Source organism: Apis florea, unplaced genomic scaffold (assembly GCF_048593485.1).
Source record: "Apis florea isolate Af1SG1 unplaced genomic scaffold, ASM4859348v1 contig_3587_pilon, whole genome shotgun sequence".
Lineage (NCBI taxonomy): Eukaryota > Metazoa > Arthropoda > Insecta > Hymenoptera > Apidae > Apis > Apis florea.
Genome location: NW_028256789.1, coordinates 2,958,124 through 2,985,144, shown reverse-complemented (window position 1 = coordinate 2,985,144; position 27,021 = coordinate 2,958,124). Strand labels below are relative to the sequence as shown.

At 43.9% G+C, this 27,021-nt stretch overlaps 3 protein-coding genes across 8 annotated transcripts in view; 2 read left to right on the top strand and 1 right to left on the bottom strand.

Annotated features, from left to right (window-relative positions):
• tn (tripartite motif containing protein thin) overlaps window positions 1-10,033 on the bottom strand; it is a 41,533-nt gene extending 31,500 nt beyond the window's left edge. For 3 of the 6 annotated variants that reach the window (XM_086914277.1, XM_086914279.1, XM_086914280.1), the window contains exons 1-2: window positions 9,908-9,957; window positions 6,915-7,022 (exon numbers count right to left, since the gene is read on the bottom strand). The gene's annotated coding sequence lies outside the window, so the exon portion shown is untranslated. Of the gene's footprint in view, window positions 1-6,914; window positions 7,023-9,907 lie in introns of all 6 variants that reach the window. The other 3 variants (XM_086914276.1, XM_086914278.1, XM_086914275.1) reach the window with 3 other exon arrangements.
• LOC100872289 (uncharacterized) overlaps window positions 1-23,558 on the top strand; it is a 37,859-nt gene extending 14,301 nt beyond the window's left edge. The window contains exons 5-13 of the mRNA XM_086914288.1: window positions 16,234-16,292; window positions 17,808-17,994; window positions 20,222-20,357; window positions 20,395-20,463; window positions 21,078-21,304; window positions 21,517-21,630; window positions 21,714-21,834; window positions 21,903-22,006; window positions 23,207-23,558. Coding sequence (XP_086770414.1) covers window positions 16,234-16,292; window positions 17,808-17,994; window positions 20,222-20,357; window positions 20,395-20,463; window positions 21,078-21,304; window positions 21,517-21,630; window positions 21,714-21,834; window positions 21,903-22,006; window positions 23,207-23,473 — 1,284 coding nt within the window. The 3' untranslated portion in view covers window positions 23,474-23,558. The remainder of the gene's footprint in view (window positions 1-16,233; window positions 16,293-17,807; window positions 17,995-20,221; window positions 20,358-20,394; window positions 20,464-21,077; window positions 21,305-21,516; window positions 21,631-21,713; window positions 21,835-21,902; window positions 22,007-23,206) is intronic.
• Window positions 1-25,899, top strand: part of Camta (Calmodulin-binding transcription activator) — a 99,969-nt gene extending 74,070 nt beyond the window's left edge. The window contains exon 16 of the mRNA XM_086914285.1: window positions 25,672-25,899. The gene's annotated coding sequence lies outside the window, so the exon portion shown is untranslated. The remainder of the gene's footprint in view (window positions 1-25,671) is intronic.
• Window positions 25,900-27,021: the final 1,122 nt, after the last annotated feature.

Below are 27,021 nucleotides of genomic sequence, written 5' to 3'. Positions count from 1 at the left end.
GAAGAGCAGTCTGTTTCGCTTTATTCGCCGTTTATTATTGCGGAATACAATTAAACGTCGTTTTCTTAACCAACTTTATTACCGTGCAAATCGAAAATCAAACTAAATACGATTCATCTACCCGTTTCCCCCCCCCTGTCCAGGGGGGAAGAGAGAATTCCGATTTTCCCTTCGCGTTGAAAAATTATGCGAATCGCATAATTTAACGAAACTTCCCCTCCCAACGTGGCTATTTATTTTAATTTACATCTGTCCGATTTACATCCACGATTCTCCTGTTCAAACTGTCGTATCGATGCATTAACGCGTACATTTGCATTGCCGGCCGACAAATAAATCGAGGAACGCGCACCATCCTCCTCCCCTCCGGCATCCAAGTATCACCCAAAGGAGGATCATATCTTCCTCCTCGTAAAAGTTGCCGATACGAAGTAGCGCGTTCCGCGACGAAACCCCGAGCTTTTCGTTCCCGATCGATTCAACTTTTTGAAAAGTTTGAAACGAAGATGGAGAGAGAGAGAGAGAGAGAGAGAGAGACGGAATTCCCTTGGGCGTGTTAACGACGAGTTGGTTGGCGAGCACGCGAGTCGTTCAAAGGGTGGTGTGTATCCAGCGTGGTCGGTGGAAAATAATAAGAGGGCAGCCGCCCTCCCTCCGAGATTCTTTGAAAAGAAAGTCGCGCGCGTTAAGTGAAGGCAGCACGCTTTGTACGCGAAGCGACGCTCTATTATTCCGAAGCATTTTTATGTGAAACGCTCTTGAGGCGCGCGCGAGTTTTGAAGAATAATGGATAAGACACGGGGAGGAGAAGAGATCTTGCCACGCGAAAATAAGGGAACGAAAGGGGAGAAGGAAAAGCGGACACTGGTTGGAAGAGACGACAGGAGGCGCGAAACGCGTTTTACGTCACCAGCTTAACGCCTCCTCCTCCTGTCCTTAACGCACCTCTCCAAGTTCGAATATCGATCTTGCACGCGGTTTCCATCCGCGCGGAACGTTACGAGCTTTTGCATTCACCTGCGCGAAATTTCGAACATAGCTCCGGGAGAAGAAAGATTCGAACCGGTATCTCGTGGGAACAAGTTTTAGTTGTAAGCGTGCGTCGATGGTTGTTGAACTTTTCATCGTTTTCGAACGATTCTTTCCATCTCGATACGAGCCGATTTTTACTGAATTTCCCCTCTATGCGATCTTGAACGATTAAATCTATCTTCCTGATTTATCAGCCAATTGTTAACTAATTGTTATAACCAGAAGTGGAACGAAGGCGTCGTAACGAGATACGCGAGAATATTCTTCCCCCTCTGGATGATTTGCATCCAGAATCTGAAGAATGCGTTCCGTTGAAAGGAATCGAGGGAAGAACGTCATAAATCGAAGACGGATCCCCCCCCCCCCCACCCCTTCTTCTTAATTTCCTTTTCAATCCTTTTCTTCAACTAATCCTCGGCAAAAAAAGTAGGGTATCGTGTCGAGGGATCGAGGCGAGGGAAGAAACGGTATCCTCGAATTTTTCCTTATTTCGATCTAGCTCTTCCTTTTTCTTTTCCTCTTCTTTTTTCTTCATCCTCGATTTATCGTGGCTGCTCGAGGGACAAGAAGGAGGAGGAGGGATGCGAAGAGCGTAATTCAGAAGAAGAAAAAAGAATCGAGGCGGGTCCTCGCTAACGATCGTGACCCTATCATTAGTTGCATCGCGTTGCAACGTGAACTCGGCCTCGGGCGATTCGTTATGGAGCTATGTCCGCGGATCCAATGCCTGGATGAATCCTAACACCGGATAATCGTTGAAATTTACGAAATTTACGCCACGCTCGCCACCTTTGGCGATTCTGAATTCCTCCTGAATTCCCGCTTTCCTACACGTACGATTTCATTTCGTATCGTTTAACATTCGACCAAGGAAACGGATGTTTAACGCTGTATTTCGCGAGAATTCGTGCATGCGTGCTCGTTCGTTAAAAAGATCTCTCTGTCTCGGGTTTCGATTGTAGGGGAAAACGGTTTTCAAACGGAAGTTGCGATTTGAAATTTAAAAATTTTCGAGTCCTCGAGCGGAAGATAAATTTGAATTTTTATCCAAGTTGAATTTAAATTTTTCACGACAACATTTCGAATTTTTTTTAAAATTTAAATTCGAGTCAAGGGGGTCCCATTGGCGAGGCGCGTTTGCCAAATGGATGTTATCCAAACGGATAACGGGCAGTTTGAATCGGCCAGCCCGCCCAAAATTGGATCACTCCGCCGACAAGGTGGATACGAGGCATTCGCCTTTTTTTTTTCTTTTTTTTTTTTTCAACGCTCTTTCAACGCCTCGCTTCTTGCTCCCTCTTCTTCCCTCCCCTCTTCTTCTCTCGGCATTGCACGCGCGTGAAAGCACCGCGAGCAGTGGGGGAGAGGGGTTGGACGAGTGAAAAGGGTGCATCGCGGACTAACGAGGTGCAAAGTGCAGCTAGGCACGTAATAAATGTCGCGCAAGAAAGGGGAACAACTTTTCATCCCGCGAAAAGTGTGGATAATCCAAGCCGAGATATTATTATTTAGAAGCGATATTATTTCGCCTTTTCGTTTCAGTTTCTTTTTTCCCTCCTCCTCCTCCTCCTCTTCTTTTTCTTCTTCTCTTTCGTTTCCTTTTAACACAGACATCGTACGCGTGTCACCGTTTTTAATCGTATTTGTACGTCGTGCCAATTTATTTATCGATCGGGAATGGCGCACAAATGATTACGTTTAATTATTTCTTCGATTGAAATAATTAATTCTCATTCGTGATATAGAGAGAACGAAATGCATCGAGTTAATTATTAAACGGATACGAACGAGCGACGAAACCGAGTGATTAAATAGAGAGGATAAGAATGATAAGGGCAACGTGCAATTTCGATGATTGCGTCATCGGAGGAGGGGGAAGAGTGGTGGAAAATCATCGTTTTCTATTCTATCCTCCTCTTCCTCTTCTTTTCGACGTCGAGAATTGTTTACGCACGCGAGAAATGTTCATCGAAATAGATCGATAATAGAAATTTTTATTTATTTCTGTGTAAAACAAAAATTTCTATTTTCTCACGGCCAAATTAATCCATACATCGTCGTCGATATATCACGTGAAATATTATATTAACCTCGCCGTCGAACTCTGTTTATCAACATCGGCTTAGATACAATCTATTATCCCCTCCTTCCTTTGAAACGAAAGAGTCATAACATTTACGCGATTCTAGCGGCGTAGCGTTCAATATTCGTCAAATTTCCATCACAAACGGAACGGCGCGTTCTCCTCTCCCGCAAGAGGAACGTAAGAGGAAGATTTTGACCGATTTTCTCGCGATCCCTCTCACCGTCCATCCGCGATTCCTTTTCATCTTCGCGATTCTCTCGATCGGTCGAGAATCTCAGCAAATTGAGTCGTCGTCGAAAAAAGAAGGAGAAAGCCGATACGAGAATAGAGGTTTCGACGGAAGAAGAGGTGGTTGCTCGTCGAGGATCCAACGGAGGAAATACGCGAGAAAGCTTCGTTTATTAAACGAGATTCTTCAACGATTTAAATTAGACGAAATTTGGATTAACAACCAAATGGAGGAATTCAGTTTTGTCGAACGGAGAACGCTCCTTGCTCCTCTGATCACGACGACGATCAAAAGGAAACGCTCGAAATTCTTTCTCGTCGAAGCTCGTTTCGTAAAGAGACTTGGAAAAACGCACGTTCCTATCGAGAGTCGTGATTAATATTCAAAAATGGATTGTATTTCGAAGTTTCGCGTTGTTATTAAAGCAACCATCTTTTTCTTCTTTTTCTTCTCGATTCCCAATACTCCTCGGGCAAGAAAATTAAATGGAAAACGAATTTTGCACGCGGAATATTATGGCCGGGAGAGGAGAACCGGTCGAAGATTCATCGAAAACCGGTGTGTTTTTCCTTGATGAAAAATGGATTTTCATCTGTACGAATGCGTCGCACATGTCCACCGCGCGAGCACCACACCGAATACAAGGAATCTATTTTTCTTCCTTTTCGAATCGACTTTTGCTCCTCTATCCCCCTCCTTTTTGTCGGGGGGGATGATTTACAACCGAGGATCGAAACGTGACGTAACGAATTTGACGAGCGTCCATTATCCTTTGTTAATATTTCAACGTATAATAAATTGAACGTAATAAACTCGAATTCTTAGAGGAGGCTGGAATTAATGGAGCTGGAAATTTAATCAGGCGACGCATTACGACTGATCAAAGCCAAGGTCAATGTATATTCGGGAGGTATTATATTATATAAGTCTTGAAAAATGGGGGGGGGAGTTAAATGAAAACCTTATTTATCGTGATAACTCCACTTGCCGATATACTATAAACTTTGATACGAATCGAATATCGAGGATTCGATGGCGATTGAATAGAATAATAACTCGTGGAAGGATGCAATTTTCCTTTTCGTGGAAAACGATCGAAACGAAGGGGGAACGAAAGGAGAGGAGGCGCAAGAGGAGATATCGGATCGGTGGAAACTTAATTCGAAGGATAATTCAAACGCAAGGGGGAAGGGAGGAATTTTGTTCTCGCGGAGAGGCAGCGATCATACGTGACTTTTGATGGATCGGTTCGATTATCAACAGTTGAGAACGTTCATTCTTATCGAGAGGATTGGCTTCATATAAAGCGGACTGGGTCACGGGTAACGAATGTACGTACACGTGTAACGAATGTTTAAATTCGAATTGTAGATCCCCCTCGGCCGGGGATGACGTTTGTCTTTGAAACACCCTCTCCGAGCGAATTTATACTCTGCACGCTCGGCTGCATTTTCCGGGACGGAACGTTTTTGTATCAGAATCGATCGACGTTGAGCGATTGTTCGAGCAAATAACTTTAGATCGAGGATGGTTGGGACAGTTGTCTTTAAATTTCCTTTTTTTCTTTTGTTTTTAATCGTTTCTAAGCAGGAACGGATTCGAATTAAGGGCGGAAATCCAGGGTAGCAACGTGGTAGAACCGAAAAGAAAGGAAAAAAAAAAAGGAGAATTAATTAGCAAAATGGGACGGTGGAACGTTTAAACGCGCTAATTTGGGGGGGATAAGTTTGCTCGAAACGCAACTTTTCGCGTGTGCTTTTTGTCAGCTGTTTCGTTAATGGCGACATTCAAATTCAACTCTCGAGGCTTGGCCCTCGAACCATAAATTTCTCCGTAGTTTCTTTTTTCTTCCCTTCCCTTCCTCTTTACTCTCCTCTCCTTCTTTTACTTTTACCTTTTACGCCCCGACGGCAAAACAAAAATTGTCCCGCTACTTGGCGGAAGCCAGCAAAGTTTTTTCCCGAACTTATCGCTCGAAACTGCGCTCGAAACTCGTCGATTCATTAAGCGACGGAGCACCACCACCGGTGAAAATCAATTTTTTTGGTACGCCTTGGTGGACTTTTTCACGGGTGTCGAGTTACGTGGCAAGTTTCTCTGAAAATTACAGTTTTTTTCGCGATGAAGGGATTTAAATGCACGCCCGTGAAAAGAAGTAATTAGAGCTATTTCGTTTCGCCGAGCTTTCTCGTTGGTCGAGAAAGAAAGAAGAAGAAGAAGAAGAAGAAGAGGAGGAAGATTACGAAACGAAAGAAAATTAATTAGCACGTTTTAATCGAATAGCCGTCCTGGTAAATAGAAGAAAACAAAAATATATATATATATACTTGGCTCGAACTTTTCGATTTGAAAGAGAAATTAGAAATTGTAAGAAATTGTATTTCCTCAAGTTTAGCACGATGAAAGGAGAATAAGGGAATTTAAATTTTTTCGAATTCGGATATCGAGATAATTATCAACATTTGTGCGTTTTAAGAGACATTTCGGACTCGTCTCGCTTTCCACCCTCGTCGAGCGAAAAGTTGAAACAAAGAAACAGTGTGCAAGCAGTGGCGGTACGGTATCGAAAATCGATATGCACGCTCGAAACTTGTAACTGTACGATGATTTCTCAAATTGCGGGGGCGGTGGTTGTAACGTGCAGATTAATCAAGCGGGTCGGAACTTGGGGGTGAAATGTTATTTCAACGGAAAAAGCGTCGAACAGAATGGCTCGCGCGGCTCGCTTAAACGCGTGGAAAATATTGTCAACCTCGGTTTTAAACGGATTTATCGTCCGCCACGTTTGAAAGAACGCAAATTTCCTGAACACGAGATAATCGAATCCGTATGAAAAACATCACGTTTTCACCGCGTTTTCTATTTTTTTTTTTTTTTTTTTTTTCTTACACGCCGGTCCAACGATACTTTCCGATAATGCTTTTTTCTTTTTTTTTTTTTTTTTTTTTTCAAAACCGATGCCCACCAGACCCTTCCCGAGACCCCCAACTACTTTTAATAATTTTTCAAGATAATAAATGGAGGGACGACGAACGATCATCGTCCGGTCGAAACAATCATCTCACATCCTCTCTCGTTTCGCGGAAAATGTTCGAAATGAAGAAACGAGAGGTAAAATAGTGTCGTGGACTGGAAATCGATCGATTCGATTACGAAAATTTAATACCTCGGAAGACGAAGATCGATAGGATCGGAGGATTCGTTCGTTCGCCGGCCTCGTTTTAACTAACTTGACGAAAGTCGGCCGAATAATATCATTATCGAACTTTGGAACGTTTCTTCGTGTCTAGATAAGGGTTTAACGCGAGATCAGACGAGTCATCAATTATCTTGAAAATTTTCGCAGCATCGATCATCCGGGGGGAACGAGAGAGGATGCGAGAATTCGACGAGCAATCTGATATTCATCGGATGTGCAGACACTCGAGTTAAAAGTTGGGTAAAATTCCATTTTAGTTGGGTAAATGTTTTTCCATTCAATTTTTAATTGCACAATCGTCGCAGGAATCGAAACAGGAAGAAGAACGGGTGAATTACGTTCAGAGAAATTAGATTCGTTTCGCTTACCTGACAGATGGACCGCCTTTCGGCGGCCTCTTCCGGTTGGGGGCCCTCTCTATGGGGGCCCCGAGCGGTACCCACTCGTTCGTTCACCAATATCCGGCGCTTTGACAGCTGGAAATCAAATCACCACTGTTAAACGATGACCACGTGGCGCGAATCACGATGTAGTCGCGTGGTAATTCGGCACGCGAGAAAATTGGGAAACACACAGAGGGACGTGTGACAGTGTGTTTCTTCCTTCTCCAGCACCGTTCTCCCCATTTCGTTTTAAACAAGCGGAAAGTTTTTGGAGACAAGTTTTTGAACACGCGTGCGAGAAGAAGAGTGGCGCGGCGAGAGAGCAGATCGTATCGGCGCGGACGAAATAAATCCCTGATCGAGCATTATATACTTTTCCCACGATTAAAAAATACGAGAAAGGGAAGTGAGCGTGGACAGGGTTCCAACGTGGGTATTCGTGCGTAAGCCTCGATTCGTATGCGGAGACGAGGTAACAAAAATTGTACGTGTAAAAATTGTTTATGATTCGAAAAGAAAGAAAGCATTGTGTCGCGTATCCTTGTCCCGCCCCTATAAAATGTATCCTTCTTAGAAAGATCCTTCTTACGAATACGTAATAATTAATACCCTCGTGTGTACACGATTCGAAATATCGCGAGATTATCGGAGAACGTGCTACTGGATCCACTTTGCCGGGGAATTAACGGTAATCCGGAAATCAACAATTTCCTTAGCGGGAAGAAGAAGTATCGCCACGTGGGGATAATCCACTTCTCCCTTTCTTTCTCTCAACTTTAATCCCGTCTCGCCCCCCCCTCCACGATCCTCTTACTCGCCATCCTTACTCCACTCCCATATATTTTTAATCTCTCTCTCTCTCTCTCTCTTTCTTTCTCTCTCGAAACGGGCCGTGCAAACGGGCACGGTTTCCCAATTTAAATCGCACGCCGGATCGATTCCGCGTGGAGACGAATCCGCAACGATCGCGCGGAAAAAGGAAAGGGCGAATAAAATCCTGATGGAAGAAACTCGCGAAAAGGAAGGGAAGGAGAAGGGGGGCGACACGGAGGAAAAAAGCGGAAAATGGGAGGGCGTCGCGACGCTTGATGAGGACGCTTTTCTTCCGTTGCCGCGGCGTGGAAGAGAGTGGAAAAACTGTAGCGAGGAACGAGGAGCGGGTAATTGGACACCGGCCGGCCATATTAGAGCACGGAGAGACAGACGAAGATAGTGGGATCGAAGGACGGAACGTGAGAAACGCGGAGAGAGAAGGAGTGGAAGCTGCGCGAACGCGGAGGAACAGAGGAGGGAAACTGTGGGAGAGGGAGAGAAAGAGAGAGAGAGAGAGAGAGAGAGTATGTGCGAAGCGCAAGATTCTTCGAAGAGAAGGGAGGAAGGGATAGAAGGAAAAACGGGAAGAAGGAAAGAAAGAAAGAAAGAAAGAAAGAGGTGAATCGGGAGAGGAAGAGGGAAACGTTCGGGGGAAAGAAAGAGAAAGAGAGAAGAGAAGAGCGAAAATCGTGCGTGAAGAGAAGGGACGAGGATGAATCGCAATTGTTAAAGCGCACACCGAAGCAGAGATGAAGAAACAAGACGCGATTCCGACGCGATCGGTGGTAGTTAAAGTGTGGCGAAGCGATACAGAAGAAGGAGAAAGCTGGTGAGCGCGTAAGCTTTTCAGAACGGATAGAAAAACGGAGAGAAGAACGTAGAGGCAGAGGCGTGGAGATGAGAGATCACGGCGGTGATGGAAAAATCACGTATTGGAGCGTATTTCCCCGGTGGTGAAAAGATTTCGCGAATTCTCCGTTTAAACCGAAGGAAGTAGGGAATATCTGCGCGTGGACGCAGAATAATAACAAATAATAGGGTGAACCCCTATTCTCGATTTGAAAAACTTCCCCTTCGATGCTACGAATCCCCCGAATTGGTTCGAGGGGGAATCGGGGAAGACTCGTAGGGGGAGGAGGGAGGGGCTGGTAGACTCATCACCACCGTGCACCTTTCACCACACGCTCCTGTTCGCGTCCGGCCTGTTTTGGCGGGGCAAGGCGGTGGCGCGCGAGCAAGCGTGTTTCCACGCCAATGCTAGCGCGTGAACGAGCGTGCGCGTTGGCCGAGCGTGTGCATCGCCGCCGCTGTACCGTTTTAGTAACGGAGCGCACCGGTGCGCACCGGTGTGCATTATCTAACACTTAAAATTAGACGGCCGATGGCCACGACGAGAGGAGAGAGAGAGAGATCTTTCTCTCTCTCTCTCTCTCTCTCCCTCTCTCTTTCTCTCGTCCAATCCGCGGATTCGTCGTTTCGATTTCGCGCGAGCGACACCACGTCGGACAGGGATGCACACGAACAGAAGAATTGGAAGAAATTCACCAAAAAGAAAACACTCGTTTCGATACGATATCCACACGTGATATACTTGGCCGAAATTTCCCTTTCTTCCGGTCCCTTTTCCTCTTTTCCTTGCCCCACTCTCTCTCGCTCTTTCTCTCTCTCTCTCTCTCTCTCCTTCTCCTTCTGCGTTTTTTCCTTTCTTTCTTTCTTTCTTTCTTTCTTTCTTTCTTGCTCGACTCTTAATATTCTTTCCTTTTCTTTTTCAGAAATCGGTCGATTACGCGCGTTTCGTTCTTATTCTCTTTTTATTTTCTCTTTTCTTTTTCCTTTTTTTCCTCTTTTTTCTCTAACGAACAAAGTCTGGAGTTCGAGAAGGTATCAGCGATGGCGATCACTTTGCAGAAACTAGGACACCAAGAGATGAGATAATGATACGCGACTAGGTATTTCCACGGCACTCTCTCTCTCTGTATATATAGACGCGTTTAGCTATATTTTACGTATATATGTGTGTGTATATATATATATAGGATTCACGGTTGTCACGGTGGTCACACGTTGCCTCGATACCGAACGCAGTTGTTATGCAGTGTTATCGCGTCGATGAGGGTGGTGATAAGAAGTGGTGGCGATTAACCGAGATTAATACCGAGACGCACCGCGTTCGTCCGGGCCGGTTGGCCGCCCGTCTTAGAGTGAATGTCTTATTAGTTATTTCTGGCCAGCTACTTCGTCGCTCTGTTCCTCCTCCTCCTCCTCCTCCTCCTTCTCCTTCTCATCCCCTTCTTCGTCTTTTCTTGATCCTCTGCCCGAGCTTTCGCACCCCACTCTCTCCCCTCTCTTCTCTCTCTCTCTCTCTCTCTCTCTCCTCCACCTGGTCCCGTTTCCTTCCTCGATGCCTCGATGCACCACGATGGAGCGATCGGTGTCGACGAGCACGATCCTCTTTCAACGCCGATCCCTCCTCAGTCCTCCTTCTGCTCCCCCATCGTCGTCCTCGAGGACACTTTTCCCGACCGTCGAGCGTCCTTGAACTCGGATCAGATCGCCATTCTCGTTTTCGATCGGATGATTTCGAAATTTGCGTGCCAATCCGCGATAAACAACGCCGCCTTCGTCGGGATAAAAATGGATCGGATCCGATCGAGTAAATCGGTGTTTCGAAAGGTGTTGCGCGACCATAGCTTCCGTCCACGTTCCGTCGTTCGCGCTATACTTTTCGTATAAATCATTTCACCGATTCTCGGTGAAATATGCGTGTACGTATACACGTATACACGTATATATGTATATCCGTTCGTTTTGTGCGATTGTTCGTGCAATCATCTTCCCTCCTCCCTCGTTTATCATCTCGCGAGCATGAAAAAGAAAAAAAAGACGACGGTCGAAAAATCTGTTCGAGAAACTGTGAACGCGTTCGATTACCCGGAAATCATCGAGAGCCCTCGTTTCAATTCTGGCAAAGGGGAGAGCTTCAACGGCGCGTATATATATATATATATACACACACACTTTCGAGTTCGTTAACTTTCAGACAATCTCCGAGGTTTTAAAGTGGCGGTCTCTTCCCTTCCTTCGAGGAGGGATATCACGTTCAATAATAATAATAATAATTGGCCGTCTCGTGGCCCGGCCATTTGCTCCGCGCAAATCGCAACTTTCGCTCGATTAAAGTTTCCTTCGGATTTATCATTTCTGCGGAGATAAGCTGGATCTTTTGATATTCTCTCGTGGCCGTTTAAAGTTTTCGTCACCTGGCTTCATCTTCTCACCCTGATCGCGAGAAAACGATGCTTCTCACCGAATGCAAACGTTCCGTTTCGTGGAGACTAATAATAAGAAGAAGAAAGGCTTGAAACGGAGTATATATATATATATATATATATATATAGTCTCTCTCGCATGGCCACCCATCCATTCCATTCTTCCAACGACAATCCTTTGGAAATAAATTCGTGGCGATAATGATAGCGTAATAGTAACGAACCGAAGAAACCTTTTACGTTCGTAAATGTTCGTGTTCGTTTCATGTTTTCAGAGAGATTGATCATTGGATCATTGCGTTCTTCGAATCTTACGTAATTCGTCGTACGAACACGCGCGAAGAGAGTTCGCGGTTTCGTTTTCAACGAGGTGAACCGACGCCGATGAAATATCGGCGTCGGCCTGCTCTTGACTTTGTTTCGACGCGACGATCTATCTTCCGATTGGATGCGATACAACGATGCCAGCAACGATCCAAACCGCGTGTACCGTTTGCGGTCTCGCGACCCACGCATCGCCGCGATAGGGCAATGACGGAATCACGATTAAACGTTGAATTATTATCGACCCGTTGTCCTCCCTCCCCTATTAGTCGAGCACCGCCCGTGAAAATTTTAAATCAACGATTTAAGGAGAAATCGAGTTTCCGTTCACGAAATCCAATTGTGAAATCCAATTGTTTCGTCGCGATATAACTCGCGTTGTACAGCTCCGTTTATTCCGATCGTGCTGTTTCTCGAATGCTTCGGGGAGTAATTTTGAAACGTTGTTGGTCCGATTGGTAAACGTTGGACGCGAGAGGATCGTTTCACGCATAATTCTTGTAAGGATTCTCAGCCTGATTCCTCCTTGATTATTTCGAACGATGTATTCGTAATTTCGAAGCGTTGATTCGTCGATTGTACGGTTGTAAACGTAGGATGGATGGAGAGTTGTTTCACGCATAGTTGTTCGGTATTCGTATACGAGCACTCCACTAAAAATAAAAGCGAACCGTTAGATGATCAACAGAGGAGTAATGTAATGTTCGCGTGTTGCCCTCTAATTTTAGCCCTCGACGTAACTTTCTTAACAATGTTGCGTGGAATTCTCCCTCCCCTCTCTCCTCCCCCTCCCCCTCGTAAACAGCGTTTATGTTATAATAAACGGGATACGCGTGTCGCTGTTTTGTCGATCGAGACCGTTTGGTTTTTGGCAATCGACGCGGAACGATTCTTCACGGACGAATCGCGGATACCGTAACGTTACCGATCTCGACGTTTTGACAGGAAGGATTTCAGGATCGGTGGATTCACGATCGAAGCGAGAAGAAAAGTTCGAGAGGAAAATTCAGGGTGTGATTCAAGTTTTTACATCGGAATGGCGTTAATTAACCGGATTGACAATCCGTTTGATTCGTTCGCAAAGTTTCGTGGAAATAATTTCACGGCCACTTAGTGGGATTACAGTTGCAATTTCAAGATGAGGTTTCGCTACCTACCACTCGGCTCATTAGTTGTCCACACGTGTCCACACGATAAATAGCGCGACATGATTCATCACACTCTCCCGTTGCCGAAAATTTCAAAATAATCTCTAGTTCGTTTCTCCCCCCCCCCCCCAAAAAAAAAAGAAAAACGGAAAAGAAACGAAACAATTTTCAAATCCACCAATCGTTCGTTCGTTCGTTCTTCTTCGTTTCGAGATTAAATTAAAAAATCTCTGCGTATACTCCTCGAAAAACGGAAGAATATATTTTCTCTATTTTTTTCTTTTTTTTTATTATCATATCGTTGTTCGTTTATCGAATCGTCGTTTTCGAACGGATATAAATCAAACGAATTTCGCGTTAGAAATTATACCCGCACCGGGTATAATTTATACGTTACGTATCCCGCGGCCTGGCCGGGATAAAAATTCGTGGCGTGACATTCAATTTATCATCGACAAGGGAGCTCATTCAGACGACGCGGGATCCAACTCGGGATCCCGTGATTTCCGCGCGTGATACTCGCCACTACCAGGAGCAAACATTCCATTCCATTCCATTCCTCGTCGGTTTAAAACTTTTCACTTAAAATTTAAATGTATAATCCTATAATTCACTCGATATCGAATAACTTATTCGAGATAAATTAAACCGTGTCTTTCCAAAGTATATATAAATACAAATGAATGTCGTAGCTTTGATTAAAAAATATACGGATTCGTGAGAAGAAAAAAGGAAAAAGGAGAAAGAAAAATTTATATAAAAATGAAAGGAGAAAGAGAAAGGAGAAGTAGAAAGTTGAGAAAAGATTTCGAAGGCCGAAGGATCGCCTATGCGTCGATCCGCTTTTGCCGATTCTCGAATCTTATTCATTTATCGAATCTTCTCGCGAGAATGTTCACCGACTCGAGGATTTTTCTCCCGCTTTCCGATTGTCGACCCCCTCATTCTCGAGAAAGAGACGAGGAGGAACGAGAAGATGTCCGCCGCTATGAAATTAGAAATTTCCAAGGAAACGTGCTTTATGCGCCGCTTCCAAAATGTATTTTAAGCGAGCCAGGTATACGTTCTATTCCACGATGATTCACGGCGGAGAGATTTTTGGTACGATTCGGTTACGAAGAACTTGTAAACTGGAGACTTTATTCGTTACTTTGTTAATTAAAATCTGGCCGTGACGTCGCCTGATTACGCCGCGTATTTTATTAATAAACTGGAAGCGAAAACTGGTTTACCAGAATTCCAAGTAAATCCATTGGAGCTCGAAATCTATTCTGCTTCTTATATACCTCTCGCCTTTTCATCAGTGTTAACGGATTGTGACTTTGCCATCGATTTCCATTCCCCACCACGGATTTCCCACTCGTTTCGAAAAAGATGCAAGGAACAAGTCCGTAATCGCCACGTCCCAAAATGAGAAATCCGTTGGATGATTTGTCATCGTGAAAGTGTATCGTCGATCCGTCGTTCGACAGCGAACATTCAATAACGAAATTCCATGGAAATTCGTTTTGGATAACCTTTCGATCCACGATTCTTTCTGCATCGCGATTGTTCTTCGTTTCTGCGGAGGACTGCGCAAGATACATTGTGACAAAAGAAAATTGTTTGGAAAATTGCATTTTTTCACGCGGACGAACGATAATTGGAGTTTTCTTGGTTGAAAAAAGAAAAAGAAGAAGAAGAAGAAGAAAGGGAAATAAAAGGTGCGGTTGGAATGTTGGACGCTTTTTCTCGTCGTCGAAGGCGCCAATTTCAGTTTCGATCTCATCATCGAATCGGTCGCTACTATTACATGTATTTTGGGAATTCGACAAATTTGCGGGCACGAGAGGAACGAATTAATATCGTGGATTAATTTCTCAGAAGTACAGGGCTGCGTGGATATATAGGATGGAGAGAAGCATCGAAGGGAGAGAAAATTAATCGTTGGCCGCGAAACTTTCGTTCAAAAGAATAACAATTTTTAATAACCGTCCGGCCGAGAAGCTGGCGCCGTTCTTTTTCCGCGTCGAAGAAAGAGATTCGAGTTAACGAGATAATAATTAACGAAGCCGTCGTTAATCGAGAAATTAAACGAATCTCGCGTTCGAATCTTTTAATCTTCTCTTCTCTAGCAAGAAAATTTTCATATTTCCCGCGTTATCCGGGAAGCAAGATGGTCGGGAAGCGTCCCGATTGTCACGGCCCTGGCTTCTATTTTTGCTATCGTCCGCGCGATATTTATAACAACAGACTTATTTCACCGTCGACACGACTTGTGTCTGTCGTGCGGACCTCTTGGATTCACGTTTGAAACGTGCCGCCTCCAACCGAGTTTTTCCCTCCCCCTCATTTTTCCCACCAAAAGGCGAACCCTTTGGGAAGCGCGAGTAATGGAATATTCGAGGTGTTGCAAAGAGAAAACACGCGAGAAAAATTTCACGCTCGAGCGTGTCTCGCGTCGAATCCAGCTTAATTATCGTAATAGGCGTCCGATTATCAAAGGCGACGGATTAAATTCGGTATCGCCGAGTCATCTCCGTCCCCATTGTTCCCTTAATTAACCACCGTGCAGTGGTTCATACATGTACGAGCCTGTGTATGTGTTTATACGCGCGTGTGTGTAATTAATAGCGCGCATCTCGTATTTTTCCCCCTTTGGCGACCCTTTTCGAGAATCTCTTCATTCTCGTTTCTTAAGCGGCGTGCAAAAAAACTCGTGCTCGGATTTACGTATCCATCCCTCGACGGATGAACAACAGGAGACAAGAGGGTAAATTGGCTCATTGAGCTTCATTGAATCAACTAATTAATCGTTTACAGATTTATCGAGCACGATTTCGTCTCATCTTCGATCCGTTTATTATCGCTTTTCCTGAACGAGAGATGCTCATGCTCGTCCATTAAGACGAAGTTTCATCCAGCAGACCATAGTCCAGGTAGACTAGGACGGCGTACACCCGTGTGCGCGGAGCGATTAATCAGGAGATAAATTTTCGAGAAGTCCGAGATCGAGTTGTTGAATCAAAGTGTTATACCGGCTATTAACAATTTTACGATCTATCTCGCGCCCGCTAAATGTTATTTCAAATAACCCGTGAAACGCGTCGTGGGGAGACGTCGGATTAATTTGGCCGGGACACCGTGGAATAATTTCCAACTATCTCGTCGCTTGTTCCCGCCACGCTCATTGTTCCTTCTTCACCACCGCCACGAAACCCGATGAAAATTCATTAACGCGAATATTTGCGAATAGATGTCCGCGTAATCAGGATGTTTCTCGGCCCGGTTCCATTAATTTTCCAACGTTGAATAGCAACGACAACATCGCGTTGTTCGATCTTCTAGGCTTCCACACTTCTTTCCATCCAACGTTTCATCCCTCTAATTAGAACCGATGTTAATTACGATGAGAATGTGGATGGGCTTTCTTTCTTTCTTTTCGAAAGGAAGACGTAATTTTTGTGAAGGATTGCCGTTCCAGATCATTCGTTCTTGGCAACTATTAAGCGGAACCATTAATAACAATTCGGTATCACGGATCGATGATCTATTAATCCATCGTATCGTATGGAATCGTATAACCGGTTATTGATACGATACGTGGTATCCCATAAATTTCCTGGAAATTTCGGGGAAAATCGTCTTGGCCAATCCGTTCGATTGTCATTTCGGGTTATACCGGTTTTATGGTTAATGAAATTCGCCTCGAGCATCGTAACGTAACGTACGAGAGAGAAGAAATGATAATGTTCTCTCGTTTTTCAACAGGAGGAGAAGGAGTTGAGCCCGGAAGAAGCGGAGCTCATTCAAAAAATCAAGTCGAAGATGTGAGTAAAAGCAATCTTTGTTTATTCATTCTTCTTTCTTCTTAATATCTCGATATATTTCGCGCAAATATAAACAATTTCATAGACACGGTAAATATAAATCGCGTTCAGTTTAGTATTCGAAATACTATATTATTTCGAAATTGACCGAGAGAGAAATTGCGAGGGGAGAAAAGTCGAGTTTGAGCCTGTTACTCGTGAATCCGATCTCGAAATAGTTTGATGATCGCTGAACCGTAATTTTAGTCTAAAGTGTAGGTTGCATGACGCAAATCGAGGCTGTCAGTGAAACAGGAAATCGTTGCGGGTATTTTGCCGATTTCGCGATAATTCCATTCGATTACGACGCCTCGTAAGAACCGAACTCGCCCGATCGTACCAACTTTTTATTTATCGCCATTTTCCATTGCTCCCGTCGAAACGACGAAACAAGCCTCGAAGCCTCGGTAATACGTCAAGTTTTTCTTCGCCACACCGTTTTCACCGCTTTAAAAAGTACTCACAATTGGTCGAGATAATAGCGGTGGTGCAAATCTCTCCATTTCCAAATGCAAAAAACATTGGAGAGAAAAATTCGTCTCTCTGGAAAAATCGATACAATCATAGTCGATCATCGTCGTTATTATTATTATTATTTTTATTATTATTATTATATTATAACTCCTTAAGGGTATATAAATAGGAATAGGAATCTAATTCTGGAACGAAGTTCCATTCTCATATTCATTGACGTCACATTCAGAACGTTTGAACATTCATCAACTCGTTGTACTCATCGTTTAATTTTCCGACGCGAGTCTTCGTTTAAGCAGTTTAACACGAAATCTCTTTATGGGGAGGAGAAAAAAAAAAAAAAAAAAAAACGGAAAAAGAAGGAAAAAACGAAATCCGGGCTTACCTTGACATTTTTCACGTCACTTCGTTTCGGGACGAAGTTTTTGTTCGAAAAATTTTTACACGAGGATATTGTTACGCAAGAATATCATTACACAAGAATATTATTAAAGCCCAAGTCGAATACATCGCGACGAATTTCATTGGAAAAATGTGCCCGTTTTCTAACGCGATTCCACACGCTCGAATTAAGAAGTTGCGGCGTAAGTGCGGAATCTTTTTATTTTTAGTTGGAGGAGCGCGTGCACCTCTCTGGCTCCTTTGACGCGGCTCGTGCTCCAAACAAACTTCTCCCCTCGCGTTCCCATTCCATTGTTCCCGCGATTTCGTTGCACGGATCCTCTCGCGGAAACCTTCGAAACCGACGCGTTTATCATCGACGCGTAATTCGAAGCAGCTCGACGAGCCGAGGGACGTTTCGAAATTCTAATTTTCTAATTCAACATTGGGGAAATTTGGAATAACGTTCATCGGCTAAGTAAGTCGATCTATTCCTCGTGTTATAAAAATAACGTTTCCACTTTGAAAATGGAGGAGCGAGGTAGGTGGATTTTTCCGAAATGAGAATGAAACTTACGCACGGGGAATATAAATGACCGGGAATGTGATATGAAATTGCAGAAATGTGGTTCGATCCATGGAACGTCTGTACGCCGTGCCATCGGAACAGCTGCGTGTTTGGTTGGTCTGGCTTTCGAAAGTGGGAGACATGGCTGACGAATGGCACAAATGGTTACGCTCTCACATCGACTTCGTTCTAAGACTGTCGATAGAGCTGCGGGCAGCCGAGGAAATTTTGAGGTTGGAGGTAAGATCTCGACCAGAGTCGTGGATATTTTTCACGGATATTTTGAACGAATTTTCAATTTTGACGGGACGAAAAATTGATCGTACGCGTAATTCACGTATAACGGGAGATTTTTTCGTCTCGACAATTAATTAATTAATAGCACGCTTGCTCGCCACGTAATAATACGCGAAATATATTTGATACGCGGTAAATTTTGATTGATATTGAATTAACTCATAGGGAGATAAAAGGATTCCTTGGTAAAGTTAAATTGAAATAAACGCGAAAAGCTTTCCTTTTTGTGGGATTATTATTCCCTCAAAGCTCTCGAAATTATCCCGAGATTCTCGGGGAGAGCGAAGTAGCGAATTCGAATTTGCGTCGATCGGGGAAGAATTTCGAGGTGACGTGTCATCGTCGATTCCCCAAATTCGACGCGAGATATCGATTTTCAATAGTTTCGCGGTGGTATTATATAGATAACGTTACTCGATTTCGCGTTGCCGATTCGCCGAATCGTCGAAGTTGCAACGTCCTCCAACATGGCACAAGCGTCGTTAACAAAAGCCTTGTAACACTGTACGCGGCCGATACGCGTCACGAGCCGCGTACAATTCTATTCCACGTGCTACGTAAAAGCATACCCAAGTAGAATTCCAATGATTACGCTTCTGCGACAAATCTGAAATTTCAGCGTAAATTAGTCAGAGTTCACGTGTCCTCCTCTCGAACAGGGGCGAAGATTTCTCGATTTCCCCTTCGAAAATTCATCGATTCGATTCGAAACTTGCGTTGTCGCGTCCGGATGCATTTCCCCCTTTTTCTTTTTTTTTTTTTTTTCGTCTTCCTTTCCAATCTCGATCGAAAATTTCCTGTTATGCAGCGGTGAACGATAAATAAAAAAATATACGGATTTAACTGAATGGATATATATTTCGGTGAACGCGCGTGTCTTTTTACAAAACAACCGAAGATCGAAGATAAACAAAAGGGCGATAGCAACTATGAAATAGTGGCACTATTCTAGCAACGTTCAACAATAAAATTATAGATAACATTGAACTTTATAACATTTCCATTCCTTCCTTTATCACGGATAGAGGCCGATCGCCCTTTGAGAATCCGAAACCTCGTCCAAACTTAATCTCGTCGAAGCGTATTCCCATTCGTCGAAGATTTACTCACGAACGAGCCTCGTAGCTGTTCACTTCGAGCACCTCGATGGAGTCTCTCAGGTGTCTCTCCCACGATTCCTCACTTTCCCTTCCCGAGATTTATACAGAATGCAACGGGTTGCACCCTCGAACGCGTTTAAATCTTTCTCTCGTCCATCTTCCTCTTCTCGTGTACGATTTAGCAAAGGAAAAATGGAGCAGTAGGAGGCAGAAGCCGGTCTCGAGAAACCGTTACTCACGCACGTGTTGCTCGTTTCGCGGGGGCGGTTGACCTTGGGGACCAAAGTCAGTCGAAACGACGGTCGGTGGACGATCAATCGTCGCACGTTCGTAATATATTTAGCCGAGAGTGCAACGGGAGGCCACGTTCGGGAAAAAGTCAGGCGAGCCCGTGTGTATTGAAATTAGGTCGGTGAATCCAGTCGGTGGATCGATTGTATATCGAATCGTTTGATTAGCTATTAGCGGGAACCGCGACCGATTACGAGATCCACCCTCTAATCCAAACTGCATATTTGCCGCGTAATTCTAAACTGTCTGCCGATCGATTTATGCAGCTCGACCGCCGTCTCACGTTCCTCTCGGCGCGGCCGGTTAGATAAGCCAGCCCGTTTAATTTTCCATTTTAATATGCATTAATCGGTCGAACGTTTTGTTTGCGCGATATCAAACTTTCATCGTCTTTCCTTCTTTTCCTTTTTTTTTTTTTTGCTCTTCTTACAGGGAGAGGGTTATAAATTACATCGGTTTTACAGAGGCGGGGACTATAATTCTGTCATCCGTGTTTGTAGTGTTTCGAAGCGAGGATAGAAGTTTAGTCGGATTAGAACGTCGAAGAATCGCAGATGTTCGAGTTGAAAGGTTGACAGAAGAATTAATCGAGTCGAAAATCTTTGGTTAATTCCTTTGCTTCCTTTTTTATTTTTTTGTCTGAATGAAATAACGGAGTTTTTCTTCGTATTCTCGAGATTCGTTAACTCGATATATTTGCCGAAGGAGAATTCGATATCGAGAGAATCGTTATTCCGCCCCGTCGAAATACTTTCTCTCCTTCTCTTTTCCTTTCCTAGCGCGGAGAAGAGGAACCGAGGAGAACCGAGGAGACGGATCCGAAGAAGGAGGAAATGAAGGTCGAAACGGAAATCGAAACCAAAGAGATCGAGACGGACACGAAGGAAGATACGAAGGAGGAGACGAAGGAGGACGCGAAGGAGGAGACGAAGGAGGACGACGAAGGAGGACGAAAAGATGGAGGAGAAAAACACGAACAACCCAAGGAACACGGATAATCCAAACGACGAAGAAGATGATGGTAAGAAGGATACAATTCGATCGAAGATTTTTTCTCACGTTTCTTCTTCGATTCGAGGCGACGTGTGATGGCCAACGAAGGATCAAGGCCGATATCGCGTACTATTTTTTAACATCCCTTTAACCCTTTCGCTACTGCTATAATCGCTCTGCACAAGATGCCGCGAGCGATTGGAATTATCTTTTTTTCTGGAAAGCGCAGGCATCCATCCTTTTTTTTTCAATAAACACCTCGTCGAAGCAACTCGAATTGTAAATTCGCGGCCTTCTTTGGGGCGGAGAAGTAGCGAAAGAGCACATTTAAACAGAACATTTTTGCGAGAAAAGGATTAGCAGGATTGTATTCAAACGAGGTATCCCTTATCTTACAATTGCACGTATTTAAACAAGCAATATTACGCGTTTAAATTTCCGCGCTATATACGTTTGTCCCCCCTTCGAAGAGCCGGTTGAAACTTTTTTCGTCGCGACAGAAGAAGAGACGAGTTTTAATTAATTAACACGATGTGGTGTTCACCGTCGTCGATTGTTATTTTAGAAAAACGCGCGATTAGAACGCGAGGGAATTGTTTGTCCCATTGATTTTGGAAACATGGATGGGTGATTTTGTTGCAGACGATGTGACAGAGGAGGAGGAAGAAATAACGCCGGGAGAAGAAATCGAGGAAGAAGAGAGACAGAAGGAGGAGGAGAAAGTAGAAAATGGGGAGGAAGTGACTAAAACAGAAGAGGAGAAAGTGGAAGAAGAGGAAGAAGAGAAGCCAATTATAAAGGAGTGGCCCGTGGGCATTCCGTGGGAGCATTTAGGAATAGAGGAAGAGAAGGAGAAGCCATTCGACAAAGTAAGAACTTTCGCCACTGTTGTTAAAGACATCGGCCGGCCAGCTTTATCGCGATCACACCAATCTTTACGACAGCGAGCAAAGGTCTCGCTAAACTTTCCCTTCCTCGACTTGCAAACTTTTCGTTTACACGTTGTAAAGAAAAAAAGAAAAAAAAAGAAAGAAAGAAAGGAAGGAAAGGAAACAAAAAAGAAACGAGAGTTTCTTTGCAGCGATTGCCCATACCCAAGAACGAGGCGGAGATGAAGGATTTCTTGAGGAAGTTCACGCACGAGGCGACCATCCATCGATCCTCCTTTAAGCATTGGAAGGATACCGCGGATCAGGTAACGAATAAATTAAATCTTTCTTTTTTTCCTTCTTCTTTTTTTAAAGAATCGCTTGATCGAAGATGATCGTTGCGCTTCAGGCTGTCAAGGAAATTGGAAACAGACTGGTTATAGCTACGTTCCTGGTGCAAGGGAAAGATGAGAAGGGAGAGATAAAGAAACCGCCTGTTAAAAAAATATTCAGCCCAAAGCCCAAAAAAGGTGAGAAGAAAGGTAAGGAGCAACGGAGAACACGATCTTTGAGTATAATCGAAAATAATCGTCGACAGCGAAATCTACCCCAAGGAAGGACAAGAAAAGGAAAGTTGCGTCGCCTGCGAGGAAGACGAACAGGGAACCGGAGAAAACGACGCAGGAATCACAATTGGAAATGGTACGATGTATAGATTAATCTACAACTTTTTCTTTCCATCGTCGGATCTTTCGTTCGTAGTTTTGTCGGACGAGTTTTTTCTGATTTCATCCTGATGGAAAACACACACACACACACACACACACACACACATTTTTACTTCTCGAGGGAGAAAAGAAAAAAAGGAAAAAGTCGATCGATCAGTTTGGAACGATCGGTCAGACGGTTTTCCTTCTAGAAATGTAAAAACCTAGACGAATGGATCGTTTGCAGACCGAAAGGATCCGTTTTTATCTCCACGTATTATTGTATTTGCTCGTTGTTTCGCTCCGAGAATTCTCGTTTTTGGCTAGCCGTTTCGTGTCCCCTCCTCGTTTCTAATTTGTATCCGTGTTTGTGTCCACGACCGGGGACAATGTGTTTCTTGATTTTTACTTTCTTGTCATGGTTTTTAACCTCCATTAAAACCGACGTGACGAGGGGGAGAGAAGAGGGGGAACAGCGGTTTTTGCGCGCGAATAGAAAGAACTGACAATGGTCGGACACGATAGTCGAGCACTATAAATTGCAGGCAAATGTTTTTTTTCATTTGCAAAGATGAAGAAGATAGTGAACGAGACGTGCTGTAATTGTTGGGCGTAGTAACAGCTTATTCGATGATTACGAAGAAAAAAAAAAAAAAAAAAGAAAACCACCACTTTAATCAATTATAACAATTTTTCGAAATTGGATAATTTCGGTCATTTGGTTAACAGTGTTTTGTTAAATCGAGGAAAATTTCTTATTCCTCTCCTCTCCTCCATTTTATAACACAGGAGAGGAAAGGATCGAGAGAGGATGGGTGTCAGATTCACGCGATAAATTTTCCAAAACTTCTAATTGCTTCCTGTTAATATCGAATCCGATTATCCGTTCCACACGAACGATCCACTCGCTCGGTCTTTTTTTCTTTTTTCTTTTTTTTTTTTTTTTTCCATTAATCCTTGTCGCTCGATCATCGCTCGTGTTTGTTGTAATCGATTTATCGTGATCTCTTTTGACACGATGTTCGATTGGCGTCGAAATTGGGGGATTAAGGGAAAGTTGGAAGTCAATTTTCGATTCTCCCTTTTTCAAAAAGCTTTTCTTCCAATATATACGATTATACATACGATTCCTCGCATCCTTGCAAATTGCTCTCCGTTCTCACGCCTTTCTCCTTATTATTAATAATATTTACAGAGCCCGAGTAAAAGGGAATTGGAAATCCGCAAAATGCTGGACATAGACGCGAATGATTTCGTGAAGGACTGTGCACGTGGAGCGGAACCTCTGCCGTACTTCTTCTACCTGAAAATGGAACCGGACATCGACATAGCCATGGAGCACGATGACGAGGAGATAATCCTAGCCGACACCGAGCGCGAGAACATAAACGGCGATTTCCAGCGCCTCTATTTCAATCTTTCCGACAAACCTTGCAAAGGAGGGAAACCGTGGATGTTATAGCGAAATATAGGAACCGTCGAAACGTCGCTAATACAAGCGTGTGCAATAAGCAACAATAATAATAAAATAAATTCTTGCAGCTAAACGTCGGTCGGATCACTATTAACCATTTACCATTCGATCGAAAAAGGTAAACGAATAATAACATACGGATAATTGAGAAATATTTTTTCATCAAATTGAAAGAGAGAGAGAGAGAGAGAAAGTAACGAGTCAACCGTGTAATGAAAAATAATACAGCTGCATCGAGGTAAAATGTTTACCCGATCTTCGAGGTATATAATTCATACGGTTCGCTCGTGAAACAAATACACCAGTGGCGGAGCTAAGAGTGAAATGAGAGAGAATTCCCTGAACGAGCCGAGGAGGGAAGGTAAAAATTCGCTGTTGGCATACGGTTACGCCGGAGAAATCGAGAGGATCGAATATCATCGTGAATTCTCAACCAGGATTATAGAATTAAATTTTCCATTTCTCTCCTCCTCTCCCCAATCTTTTTTTTTTTTTTTTTTTTAATAATCAGTTGTACGAGCGACAATAACGACACGCGCGAGAAGAATAGAACGAAAGAAAATAATCGAGAGCGTCCATTAAAACGGATAATAATCTTTACGACGCCTCGTAACGAACGAGCGATTCGACGATCGGCGGGAAACGTAAAGTTTCGAAACTTGGGTTTCGAAACCGCGCCATTTTTCGTTCATCTGCCTTTCCCGAACTCGTCCGCAACCGGACGAAGAGTGGCTCTTCGAGAGCGAATTCTACTTCGGCTGCATTTAGATTCCGTGTAATGTCTGGATTCGACATCAAAGCTTTCCTGTCAGAATCATCCGAACACAAACCTGGAATCGGATCCAGCGCGTATGGCCAACAGCTTATTATACAACATCAAAAGCCATCTCCGTGTTCGATTCCATCCATGGAAGGACAGCAGGAGGAATTTTATGCAATATGCGATTTCCCAACGCAAACATCAATTTTTTTTTTTTTTTTGAATCTGTTGCGATACTCCAATTGTCCGATTTAATTCTAATCCTCCTCGTCCATGATTTACGCGAGACGAATTGTAAATTGACCGGCATCGTCAGAGAAGTTACTTTACCTTTTCTTCTCCCCTCTTCTCTGGATGGAAAATTGAAAAGTTGGACTTGGAATCCGTTTTTCCATCTTCGTGCACGCGGTTGGAAAATTTTTCTGGAAGCATATAATAAATCAAGAACGGGGCGAGAAGCAACCGATCACGAATGGGCGAAAACTCGGGTGGGGAAAGTTTATTCGCGAAACTTTATAAATTCTCTTGGGTTGGGCCAAGGGTTGTTGCCGATGTCGCGGCAGGCGTTCGACATCGATCGGCTCCGCCTTCGATATTATATTCGGTCGCGAGCGAATTTCGTAGAAGCGAGGGGGAGGGAAGGTCTAATTAAGAAGTACACAGGTGTAATTACGAGGAAACACGGGGAAACAGTGTGCGGGGCGTGTATATATATATATATATGTACACGTACGCCCGTGGATCGGTTGGCGCATTATCCACGGGGTGTAATTAATTTCCAACGATAACAAGTTTCGAGGTGTCCATGGTTACGTGACGTCGTTGCGTGAGTGTCGAGTGAGTGTGTTTTCCATCGAGCGGAGGGTAGAACACGAAGAAGAGCCGCGAAGAAAGGTGACGGAGGCGATACCCGGAACTCCTCAAGTTTTCACGGGGAAGGGTTGATTATTTGATTTCGCTTTATCGAACTTTCGGGACGGATTCTGGACAATCTGCATGAGTTCACCTCCTTCGTCTTCTCGAGAGTTTCTGGGAAGGGAGGGAAGGGAGACTTGATGTTCCACCGAGGGTAAACGAAGCTCGGATAACGATTTCTTTTCTCTCTGTGGAAACGTATCGAAGTTCTTCGAGAGGAAATAATAATAATAATAATAATAATAATAATAATAATAAGAAAGAAAGAATAGAAAGGAAAAATTAGCCAGCTCTCCGAGGTAAAGAGGATATTTCAACCATTCGCGAAAGAGGAAAATTTCGAAAAAAATTTCCTCCCCCTTTCGAAAGTTTTCGATATTTCTCGCGAACATTGTTCCCTTTTCCTTCTTTTTCTCTCCCCGCCCTCCTCCCCCATTATTTCTCGGGCAACTTCTACCCCCGTATTTACATCTCATTAATTTTAACGACTACTGACTTTTTTTTTTTCCAGCCAGGCGACACGAGTCTGGCTTCGAGTCGAGAAGAGCAGCAGCACGAGTCGAGAAGAAGGGGGAGGAGAAGGCTTGGTTCGAGGCTTGGAAGATTACTTTTCGGCGCATATAATTTTCAAAACAAATTTCCTGGGAGAGGGGTGAATAAGGATGACCGATTTAAAATACGAGTCGAGGGGGCGGAAGAGGCTAATAAAGTTCAAAGGGTCTGTTTATCAGCCAGGATATTACGAGAGCCTTTTATAACGGCTCTCCTTCGCGTGGGGAGCGCGTTTTATTATTTCACCTAGCCTCCTCTCATTAATTTCATTCGCGTCGAAACGAGGATCGAGTCGAAATCCGAAAAAAGGGAAAAAAGGAAGTTCCGTTTGACGAAGATCGTCGAGATCTTTCAACGCAATCGCCGCGTCCGTGATTTATCGCGTCGAAAAGCGCGCCATGGAATATAATGATGGCACGTGAAATAATTTTTGAATCTATGCGTGTTATCGATCTACGGGGCGAGCACGTCCTACGTGGACAAACGCAAAACGTTTGGTCTATACTCTGTATTAACCGTATCGGTATGAAGCGTGATTTACAACCGGCAGTATAACAGCTCGCGCAGGAATGGCGGACTATCTCGACTATTTTCTCAGCTCTCCAGTTGCCGTTTGATTTATAATAGCCGTATCGGTTATAGATGCTTCCAAGAATCGTCGATCCCGGATAACGATCGATTTTATCGAGTTTCGCGATAAAAAAAACTTGCGCGCTACGATATTTATCTATCTCGCCAAAAGTTTTAGATTTTCCTTTCTTTCTTTTCCTCCCCCTCCCCTCCAAAAAAAAAAAATAGACGTCGCTTAATTGGGATCTATTGTTCCTCGACGTCGGGCAGCTCTCGGCTTTGAAGTGGCTTGCCAGTTTAACTGGCTTTGCTAACGTTTGCTCGCGAAACACACGACTCGTGCACAGGTACCGGTGAGAAATGCCCCAAGGTATACAACGGATCTGTCGAGGAAAAGTCTGTCGAGAGCCGGAGGAAAAAACTCGAGAAAATTGGATAACCATACGTGACTGCGCGCGTATATATATATATATATGTGTGTGTGTGTGTGTGTGTGTGTGTATCAGCAAACAAGAGACACGGAATAAATAACGATCTCTTTTATCCTGTCGAAATTCTTGTCCAGGAAACGTCGACGTTCGTCGCGTCGTTCCATCGTTTCGTCGTGGTTCTCCCCTTACTCGATCTCGGGCATAGAAAAATGATTATATGCTTTTTCCAGGCCTAGTCCTATTTTCCTTCGGTTTGAAAAGCGGAGGACTATTAATATGATTCGAGCGCCGTCGAGCTCGCGTTGATT